This window comes from Motacilla alba, chromosome 1 (genome assembly GCF_015832195.1).
Source record: "Motacilla alba alba isolate MOTALB_02 chromosome 1, Motacilla_alba_V1.0_pri, whole genome shotgun sequence".
Taxonomy (NCBI): domain Eukaryota; kingdom Metazoa; phylum Chordata; class Aves; order Passeriformes; family Motacillidae; genus Motacilla; species Motacilla alba.
In genome coordinates, this window is record NC_052016.1 from 84,506,076 (window position 1) to 84,517,117 (window position 11,042).

Sequence of the window (11,042 nt, forward strand, 5' to 3'; positions counted from 1 at the left end):
AATAAAGACATGGAAGCATTTCCCAAAGGCTTGGGGAAATATAAATAGTCTTGGGTTCCTTGTCATAAGGAAGAAATACTTGGTGTTACTTTTATTTTTAGAAAGAGGGAGAAGTTATGAGACAGCCTGATATGAGCCGACTGTCTGAAAATATCTGTCATTTTTAATGTATACCCCAGATATATCTGACCAGTCAGTCTGCTACTCGTGTGAAAAACATGCAAACAGAAAATGTCACTGTGGAAGGGTTCATCTATCCTGACCCAGATGTTCAAAAGTTAAATACCTTGGTGCAAACTGTTCACCACAGACTCTTTCATTTGGTGGAGGGCAGAAAAGCATCATGAGTTGATTATCTGTCTCATGCTAAAATAAGTTGCCTGAGGTAGCCTAGGAAGATGCAAAATGGGTGACTGCTAAGGCATTCGTGTCTGAAATGCTCTGAGATAAATCCTGTTTACAAGAAACTCCTATTACCACATTGCTTTCAAAATGGAAGGCTGAGCAGACCAGAATGTTTGCTATGTCTGAGTTAATTTTTGGAGGGGTAAGTGCTTTGTAATGTGAAGATCAAATACAGTCTTAACATCTTAAAATGTATTAGGGCTTATAAAGCACACTGTATTTTGGACTAATATTTTCAAAACTTCTGAAAAAGAAACATGTCAGTGGTAGATGCAAAGTCATGTTTTCCAGCTGATCCACTGTGACAGGTCTTTAGTTGAACAAGAGTTCATGTACACTGAATTCATGCAGAATGGTAAATTTTCTGTATTCATCATTGTATAATAAATCTGGAACTGGAAAATGAATTTAAGTCAGAGACTATAAAGAAGCTTTGTGAATTGTAGCTTCAAAACAGAAAATCTCAACCCAGTGTTCTTGTAATTCCTAGAACCTAGTCATGATTCTCTGTAATTTGGTCAATTCCATGAACTGTATCAAGTAAAGCAGTAACCTGAGTGTCAGAAAAGAGTTCACAAAAATGGAATTCCTACTTTAATTTAAAAAGACTTTCAATTTTACTTTTTGAGTCTTGAGACAATGACTGATCACAGCCACCTTTGCCAGGTCTGAGGAACTCCCAAATCGATTTATCTGCACTGGTAGTTGGTGAGAAGCTGAAACCGTTGGCAGTAATATCTCTCATGGTTGTTGTTCCCCTGGATGACACTGCAGAACTGTGTCACCCTTATGAGCAGCCCTGAATTTTGGGATATTCTATGTTGCACAAAGGGCTTAATGACCCTTGTGACTATGATCACTCAGAAATCCTGATGGTAAAGGTCTAAAAGAGGCATGCTCTGGTTGGAAAGAAAGTCTTGACATTTAGGAGCTGAAAATGTCACCTCTAAAGAGAGGGAAAAATTTGAGGAGCGAATTTAGAACGTGGTTTGCAGAAATTTAGGTTCACTGGTTGTATTACTAGTTTCAGTGAGGTCTGTTAACTGTCATTGGCACAGTGTGAATGATTTTAATCTAAAGGGTAGACAGCTTTCTGCCACTTCAAACAGGTACCAAGAAAGAAGATGATGGAGAGGATACCTTTGTCTGTGATGACCTCAAAAAAAAAAAGCCCTTTCTTGTTATTAAATCTTCTGTGAGATGCTACTCAGGACTCTAAGTGCCAGGCCATTTTGCTTATGCTGGAAATAGTCTTCTTACTAGATCTTCTACTGCAGCAGCAGAAGGTGTGTTTTCTGGCATGTCTGTATCCACACCCATGGATCTTAACCATTCAGAGCATGAGAAAATGCATTCCCGTGCTTGACCTGTCTTTGTATAATCTTGTTTTTCAGGGTTTTTTCCTATATATACTATGGTAGAAGTGTCATGACATTGCATCCTGTTGCTGTGAAGTATAATGTTATAATAGTATCAGTGCAAATACGACAAGTCATATATATGTGCATTTGAGATGTAATTCTTCAAAGAGTAGTAACCATGAAGGTGGCTGGACTTATTTACAAGTAACAAGGGAGTGCAGACTCTGTAGAAAGTGTTTGTAGGGATGTTCCTTTCTCCAATACAGCTTCTTTTTCACCATGCAAGTGATGGAGCAATTAGCAGTGATGCAGACTTAGATAACCTCTGCCTTCCATCACAGTTTATTACTTCATTTGTAGATTAAACAGGAGAGGTTCACAGTGTGTTTTCCATGTAAAGTAGTTTAGCAATTTATGTTTGTCAGACACGGCGGAAAAAAAAAAAACAGTGGCAGAAGCTGATGCCTGTGTATGTAGCTGTGGCAGAGTTGTGATATCTTTTGAGAAATAGGGTGTGAACATGTAATTAAAGACTATGGGAGATGTTTTACACTTTGTGGCTAAGGTTAAAAAAGAAATGCAGCTCCTCAGTTCTGCGACTCTGCACTGGAGAAGCTTGTTCTGAAGGAGAGACTTGAGGGTTTTTTCCTAGGAGGACTCCTACGTGTACTAGAAATAGCTGGGTGCAACGTGCCCTAGTTACGGCCCTTGTACAAGGGGCGGCACATCGAAGATGATGCAGTGGGAGCAAGCCAGCTCCACAGCCACTGGCAGCAGTAGAGGCATGGCAGTGAGAGCTCCAGCTGCTCCTCTGGCAACTGCAACCCATAAACAGGACATGCTTGCACAGAAAAGTGTTCACATTGTCTTTACTGTGATCCTGAGTTTTGATAGGAGGAGAGAAAAGGCAGGAATAGGGACACAGCAGTGAAGTCCTTACCTTGGGCTTTGCCACTCACCAGGGCAGGGAAGAGAAGGGGTCTCTGCTCTTTCACATTGCCCAAAACCCCTCTGTCCTGCCTGGCACACAGCAGGATGAGTGGCACTTAGGTTAATCAAAATGCCAGGAATTGTCCTACTATTTTTCTGAGAAACAGCCTGAGATTAGGCCCTTCTGCCTTCACTGTCACACATTCTGGGGGAACTGTGAACACTGGTCTTGTGGAACTGTTTGACCAAAGTAATCTTGGCACAAGGGGCAGTTACCTGTCTCCCTGTACTTGAGGAAAAAAAGCTATAGGAAATGCAAGTTTATCCCCTCAAAAGTTAGCAGGTGATGTAGTCAGCTGCAGTGTCTGAAATTCTGGGATTTTACTGAGTAAAATACTTACTAAGTTTCAGGTTATGTCCCATTAAGTGAGACCTTAGGATCCTTTAAATACACTTGTGTGATTATGGCTAACCCAGTGTAGCTAAAGCTGCTTTATTAATTATATTAATGTTGGGTTGTAACATGCTAAAAATACCAGTGCTGAAAATCTTGGTCATTTCTTATTTTCAGCATGGCTGTGTTCTTTACACGTATTGTCAAATCACCGTGCTGGAGCTGGACCAGGGTTATCACAGAAAGGGCTTTATTATTTGAGCAAAGGTATTTCTTTGTTATTTCAAAAGGAAACAGAAGATAGGCGATAAGCTAACAAACTCACAATGGGTGGAAGTTCATTAAAAATATATGTCCTTGTTGTGTGCATGATGTATTTAGATGTTAAGTCCTTTGGAGCAGCAGGTGTTTGTACAGTGTCATTACAATGGGGCCTCACGTGTCACCAGATTTCCAGAGCTGATGGCAATCAAAGATGGCTTTTTGGCTTGCTGGCAAGGTCATTGGGGTCAGGGAGATGGTGCTTGTGTACAGAGAGTGAGGCAGTGCAGCTGTGAGGAGCAGTGGGGTGATGAGCAGGGGACTGGGACAAGCACTTGAAGTGCAGAACCAAGTGGTTTTTTTTCAGTGGTGTGTATGTCAGAGGTAGTATGTTGCTTAAGTTAATTTCCAAACACCTTCCCCCCCCACCTTTTAATACAAATATTGCATTAAGCAGTGGTCAAGCTTCATAATACACAAGTAGGTCCAAGTGCTGTCATGACTGCCTTGCATACCACCTGCAAATACAGCTTAAAAATATGCCAAGTGCTAAATGAAACAGGAAGAGCAGGCAATACACTCTTAATTCCTTGACTTGTGCTTAAGTCTGGAGCACGGGATAGCAACGGCGTGATAAAATATCACACCTCTGCCTTTTGATATCACTTTCACTGACAGCCATTTCAGGCAGGTGATGGAAATCTGAAACATTTTCCCATACTGTGAGCAGGTGGAGTTGGTTGCTGAGCACACTGTGCATTTAACCTTTGCAATATTGGAAGCACAAGTAAAATACACCTGTAAAATGATTGTTTCACCCTCCATTTGAGACACCATGAAGGTAAAGCAGCAAGGTTAGTGACTAGTTAGGTGCACAGAGGTACCACTATGGTATTCCCCCTGGAATCCTTGCCATAAGGAAGAGTGAGAAAACCTTTCAAGTTCACTGATCTGCAGTTAATTTTTTTAGGGAATAAGCAGCTGCTAGAAGTGCATTGAAAAGACACTTTTGCTTCATGAAAACACCCAGCCCAGTACATCTTTTTGCTTGTTAGTGGCAAGGAGCCCTGCCTCCATTGTTTCCCCTGGTCATTCTTGACTTTCTGAGAGCACAGTGGGAGCTGTGCCCCAGGCACAGATGCTCTTTGAGCTCCTCTGGGAGGTGCAGGGCTTTCGCCTCCACTGATAGGCAGGGCGCTGAGGGTGCAGACCCACCTATGGCCAGGCCCTGGATTCAGCACTGCCCTCCAGTATGTTGACACATAAAGTAGCCCCTCTGCATGTTCTCATGCACATGTGTGCAGGGGATGAAAACCAGGTGTTTGAGACACAAACACCTCCCAGGCAGCCTGAGGACGCAGGATGCTGTCCCACACACACGGGATGCTGTCCCACAGGGGACATTGTCCCACGTGGGGCACTGTCCCACACGGGACGCTGTCCTGTGTGAGCTGTGCCTGAGCTCAGTCAGGCCAGCGCGGGCCGGCTGGGCGCACTGCTGTCCCCGCGTCACCTAAAAGCGCGATCACGCTTTCCCTTTCTCTCAACAGATAATCCTGAAATAGCCGGCAGGAGCGGAACGGAGTGTCACGAAGCCTCCCTGCGGACGGCCAAGCACGGCTACTGTACATACTACCCCGTCTCCTCCTCTCTAGAGTTGCCACAAACTGCATGCTAAGTCAAGAATTTGTTCTTATGGACAAATCAAAAACTCAAAAAAGCTAGTGCTGCTATGTCATATATGAATATTAAATATGGTATGCTTACTATACTCCAACCTAAAATAGTTAACTACCTGATACCAGCTGTGATGTTTCAAGACATAAAGGATAACATTTAGTTTTAAAGATTTTCTAAGCATAGTTTAATTATTGCAAATATTGTCGTTTCTCCATAACTACACCTAATGAAAATGGTCCAGATCAATTAGTCTCGTGAGATTCCATGTTTATGAATCTTTCGAGCTCAGCAATAATTGAATTGAATTGACTAAAAACTTTCCCCAGTTGCAGGTTTAATTTTCACCCAAACTATGATTCGGGGTTTTCTTCTCAGTTAAAAAAAAATCTTGGTTTTGCTCCCTTCGTGAGTTGATTCCAAGACAGAGGAGGTGAAACGCAGCCTGGTGTCCTGCACATCATCCTGCCAATCTGATCTTTTTAGCCAGAAGTCCAAAGTAAAGCACAAAGTCTTTAGATGCACATGGTTGGTGTTTGACTTGTATGGAGAAGTTGCATTTGAATCATAGCAGAATAGCAGAAGAAAATTTTAAAAATTTTGCACAGTATGAACTTCATACCCCTTTCAATCCCCAAAAGAACAAAGTCTTGAGAATATTATTTTACAAGTATATTTATAATGTTTTTAAAATAGACTTTGCAGAAGTGCCTAAATTTTGTCACATCAGACTTGATGAAAGTGAGCCTGATGCCAACAGTCAAATCTCATCGGACGTGAATAATCTTTGAAACTCATAGTCAGGTTACCAAAAAGATCCAAGCTGTTAAGAAGTAATTTCTAGAAGTGTAAAATCAAACAAAACAAAACAAAAAAAAAACCAAGATCAAACTAACAAAAGAAAAGGCAAAAAAAAAAAGGCTGTAGATGAAGAGATTGTATGATACTCTAATTTAATTAAAATTCAGTTGAGTCACTGAAACTTCATAGGTGACTTTAATCTAGGCTATTAACTGAACACTAAGAATGTAGAATGAGATTCAGTTTAATAAATCATTACTGTATTTGCATTTTTTTAATTGGATTATAAGATTGTAACCAGATTAGAGTGGAGAAAAAATAGTTCTTTTAATTGTTTTCCTTTAAAAACATATTTTATGTCACAAAAGTATGAAGATATCTTTAATACAATTATATACATGTTATATATACATACATACATATATATGGATGAAGCAGATTTTAATGTTGTTTACTTTTTTAAATACTTTGTTGATTTACAAGGTAATTATATATGTATAATTAAAATTTCATTTGTTTGATTTGAGATTTGTTTCAAGCACTATTGTACCAAATATTTCATATTTCACATTTTATATGTTGCACATGTATCACATAAATGACATAGTTTTTAAATTATTGTTTAAAAAAAACAAGACAGCTGTTATAAGTGGATATTATGTATAATTGTTTGCAGCATAAGTTTTCTATGTGGACATTACTAGTGATTGCAGTATTTTAACTTAACCTCTTCAGATTGATTGTAAACTATTTTAAACTTTGGCAGCACTGCCTGTTCTGAACGACTGAAGGCACTAACCATATTATTATTTGTCTAAAATTATTTTCCAGGCTAAATCTTGTTTGTCCGATGTCTAATTACTATCTATTTATATATAAAGCTGGAGATTTGATCATCCGAAAGAAAAAAAATAATCACAATTTGGTTGTAAAATTAACATAGTGCTTGTAACGTTGCGTTAGTTTAATTTGTGGAAAAATAACGTATCTTAACTTGTTACTTTAGCAGTTAAGGTATCACCATTATATACTATTAAAACACTAATATTTGTAGACTTTCTCAGTCATTATAACTAGGTAGTTGACACTGCAACTTGCCTATATCTGTCAAAGTTGTTTTTATTTTTTTATAATAGTTAATTTAGGCATTTGGGTAGCTTATTGTATAATACTAAATGGTAAATTATCCATGTTTAAATATTTTATGTAGATAACTCTTCAAGACATCATTTTGTGTGAACTTTTTATGTTTCAAAATTACTGTTATTCTATGTTTTTTACAATTAATCCAATATTACTATTTTTTGCCCATGGATGACGAAGCTTCAGATACATCAGGTCTTTCATCCAGATAAACTGACAGACAAAAAGAGAAAATGTATTTTTAATAAGAGATCCACTTTCCGACTTTATGACTTTGTAATATTCCTGAAAACTGTACAAGTACAAACCTATGCTAACAGTAAGGAGGCAATTACAGAGATGTGCAAATACGTGTACAACAGATTCTGCATTTTATTTATTTATAAAGTAATTTTATAGACTATTTCAAAATTTGGGAAGATCTAAAACTATTTTTCTGTATAAATATTATTTGCCAAAACTTTGTTTATATTTTAAAAAAAATTCTAATGAAAATGATTAAATTTTAAATGCTTTGTTTAATTAAAAAATACAACAAGAAATATAACCCCCTAAAAGAACCATGAGATGGGCCAACACGGAGACAGTAAATACTGTAGCTGGGACATGGTTTCAAGTGACTTGAGATGTCTCAGTGCTTATTTTCTTCAAAGGATACAGCACCTCACCAAAATACCTTTTTGTTTGCCTCTCTCATCCAGCATAATTGACAACACGTACAATGAATATTTCAGTAACAGTTAAAAGAAACCCCTTCATTCACTCTTTTCCAGCATATATAATTACTAGTGGTCTGTTAAATAGCCATTCTATTTCTGTTGTGACGTTAAATTCATTCACCCAATGTACAACCACTGAAATAAAAAGAAGCATTTTAAAATGAGAGCGGAGTCGGGGCGATCCTTTCTTGTGGTGCGCTCTGGGAAGAGGGGCCTGGGGTAACTAAAAATAGAAATCTTTAAAAGGTATGTATTTTTTCAATTTTATTTTTTCCTTAATTGCTTGTTCAGGTAACAAATCCTTAAGTGCAGTCCCTAGGTTCAGGATATGCAGTCCCTAGGTTCAGATGCTGTGTGAGGAAGCCCTTCTCCTGCCGAGGATGCCACGCCACTGGGCTCCAGCCTCCAACAGCCATCCCGAGCCCTTCCCTCCCACCTGCACAGGCCGGGGTGCGGGCAGGCACTGGTTATCCCAGAGGTTGGTTCACAATTGCCTGACCATTGTGGTGAATTTTTGGTGGCACATCCTTTGCATCTTCTTTTCTTTCCTACATCTTGAAGAGTGTTGCACCAACAGATAATCCCTGTTATCTGCTAGTTCCTCTGGAGAGAGCAGTATCACAAAGGAGTTGTGTGCCCACAGGCAGGGATTGCATGGCAAACTAGTGACAGAGGAGGGATTAAATTAAGCACTCTGGGTGGCAGCTCCGTGGTTATTTCACACTGCCTTCTCTGTTTTATTTTTTAAATGCTTTTAAAGAAAGGAAATACAATTCCTGCAGAATCTAGAAGAGTTTGTGTCATAAAGTTGTCTACACTTCGTCAGCACAAGGCTGGTTTGAAAGGAGCCCAAAGTCACAAGTGATGTGGAAAACCACCAGGTCAACCAGTCTATTTGGATGTGTCACACACATACTGAGCCAGAAGCCTGCTGAGAATAAGTATGTGGGATGGAGAGGAGAAATAGGATGACTTGCAGGGACGGGGAAGGACTGGAGCATTAGAGAGCTGCAAGGGCATTGTAGAGCAGAAGCAGCAAATTATTAAAATTCAACTCCTAATGACTCAGGAGCGGGAAGCCTGTCTGTTGACACTTTCTTATGTTAAACCCCACCCTGGACAGTTGTCAGCTGCCAAGAAGGGTCAGGACATGTCACTTTTCTTGTCTAAAAGCTGCTTTGTTTCTTGTCAACTTGGGCATTTTCCTGGCATTGGAGAAGTGCTCATGGAAGCCATGAGCTTTCAGGGGCCACAGCAAACCCACAGTGTCTGTATATGTCCATGTGCAAAGCATCCTCCTTTCAGATAACATCAGAGATTCCAAAATGGAGCAAGTTACTTCTAGAGAAGAGCTTTTAGAAACCTTTGGTTTTCCCCCCGGCGCTTGGCCATGAACCTCCCCTGGCCCCACATGGGGTAGCCATGGCCATAAGACTTATTCTCCATGTTTTGCTTGGTTGTCAGTTCTAAAATCTGAAGTAATCTGAGCACTGGGGTGTTCTCGCAATCCACTGGAATTAAAAGCGTGAAAGAAAGGGGATGTGACATTTGAGGGATCAGAGACTGCTGGAATAGTTTTGCATGTTTGTATACAGCAAAGAAAGCCAAAACTGGTTGAACCTTGTTCATGCTGCACTTTGGGAGTGACTCTTGAGCAAGTTATTAAAACAGCAACTGGGTTTTCTTGCCAAAAGAGTTGTTTCACTCCAGAAGAGAGCTCAGGAGCAACCCAACATTTCTGTACTGTGGGTGACAGTAGATAAAAGGACTTGTGAGCAAGGCTGCTCAACAGTGCAGGCATTGCATCTCCTGCTACTGACATTTATTGAATTCATGGGACCAAAAATAATACCTCGCCTGGAACTGCTGAACACCTTCCTTGGCGTCTGATCATATGGTCATCTGAGCGTACCATGCTCTTTATGCCTGCAATCAGTTCTCTAGCTAAGCCTTTTGTCCAGTAGCCTGCATTTTTAATGTCATATAATTGACAGTTCTGGAGGCTTTTTTACATGGGTCAAGATGATGTTTATTGCTGGAGTGGGTGTGTGTGAGAGCAAAATCACCTCAGCTGTTGCATTATTGCTGGCATGTAATGTATTTGAGCATAAAGGTATGCAATAGATAGTTGGATTTTCTGTGAATGGATAAATTATGGAAATGCATTCTAAAGTGTTAGTCTTCTAATTCTGTAATTATAAACCCCATAGAAATCATAGAAAATAAATTACATGTTTAATTACATGAAAATACCTTCTGCTGTAACAGGGGAAAAAAATGCAATACTAAGAAATGTGAAAGGAAGGTATTGGTGTGAGCTGCTTACTCAGTGCTGGGCTGCAGTTGCATTATTTCCATCAAGGCTTTTTGGAATGTGAGGAAGACACTTGGCTTTATGATTTAGGAAAATCACTACAGGAAAGACGCCCTGCTCCTCTCATCTTCAAAGGGCTGGATTTGGATACTACTTTTAAGGAAAACAAATTCTGGTGACTGTCTTCCTTAGCCTTAATTGTCACAAAGCAGTCAAGGTGTGGCCTGTGTGGTTCCTCAGAGGGCCACCAGACCAAAGAGATGCCAGGATGTGGAGGTGGCGAGGGTGACCACAGTGGTGTGAGGTTCACCTTGTAGGAACAGCCCCCAGGGATGGTCATGCAGGTGCTGCCTGTGCTAAACCTGAGCTGTGTTTGCATTTGCCCATGACTGCCTCTCCTTTTCACGCAGGGCTAGAGGGAAGAACTGCTTTTACTTCCTTGGGTTATGGTTGTAGCCACTGCACTGAATGCCAGTGGAGCACATCCAGAGATGCTAAAGTTGGTACTTACAGCACAGCTCAGGACTGTGAGTGGGCAAGTTTTTCACACTTGGAAAACTGCTGGGGTGGGATCCAGCTTTCTGTCTGTATCTCTGGAGTCTCAAATGGGACACTGCAGAGTACCCACTTGGCCTAAAGCTGCTGCTGTGGAGCAGCACAGGTCTGGGTGAGTATGTTAACTTAAGTCTGCCAGCCCCGTGCAGGTGTCTCAGATACTCTTAGGTGTATCTTAGATGAGTTTAGTCAATGAATCCCGCCTGTTTTCACAAAGGACAATGGTTTTGATGGCTTTTAAAACACCCATCATGAACAAGAAATCACAAAATCATGAGACTGTCTGAAATTGTCTGATAGTTAAAAATCCTGATCTTCTCTGTAGGCATTTGGAGGATGTTCAGCTTGCATATTTAAGCTTTTTCTCTCCAATCATTGTACTCAGAAATTTTTTTCATGTCACCTAACGTGTTCCTGCGCTCACAGATGTAAAGCAGCTCACAAAATTCTTGAGAAACTCATGAAAATTTGCAACAGGAATT

At 40.2% G+C, this 11,042-nt stretch overlaps 1 protein-coding gene across 9 annotated transcripts in view; it reads left to right on the plus strand.

Moving 5' to 3' along the window:
- Positions 1-5,908, plus strand: part of MBNL2 (muscleblind like splicing regulator 2) — a 104,988-nt gene extending 99,080 nt beyond the window's left edge. For all 9 annotated transcript variants that reach the window (XM_038158627.1, XM_038158666.1, XM_038158656.1 and 6 more), the window contains one exon: positions 4,902-5,908. In XM_038158627.1, coding sequence (XP_038014555.1) covers positions 4,902-4,916 — 15 coding nt within the window. In that variant the 3' untranslated portion in view covers positions 4,917-5,908. The remainder of the gene's footprint in view (positions 1-4,901) is intronic.
- Positions 5,909-11,042: the final 5,134 nt, after the last annotated feature.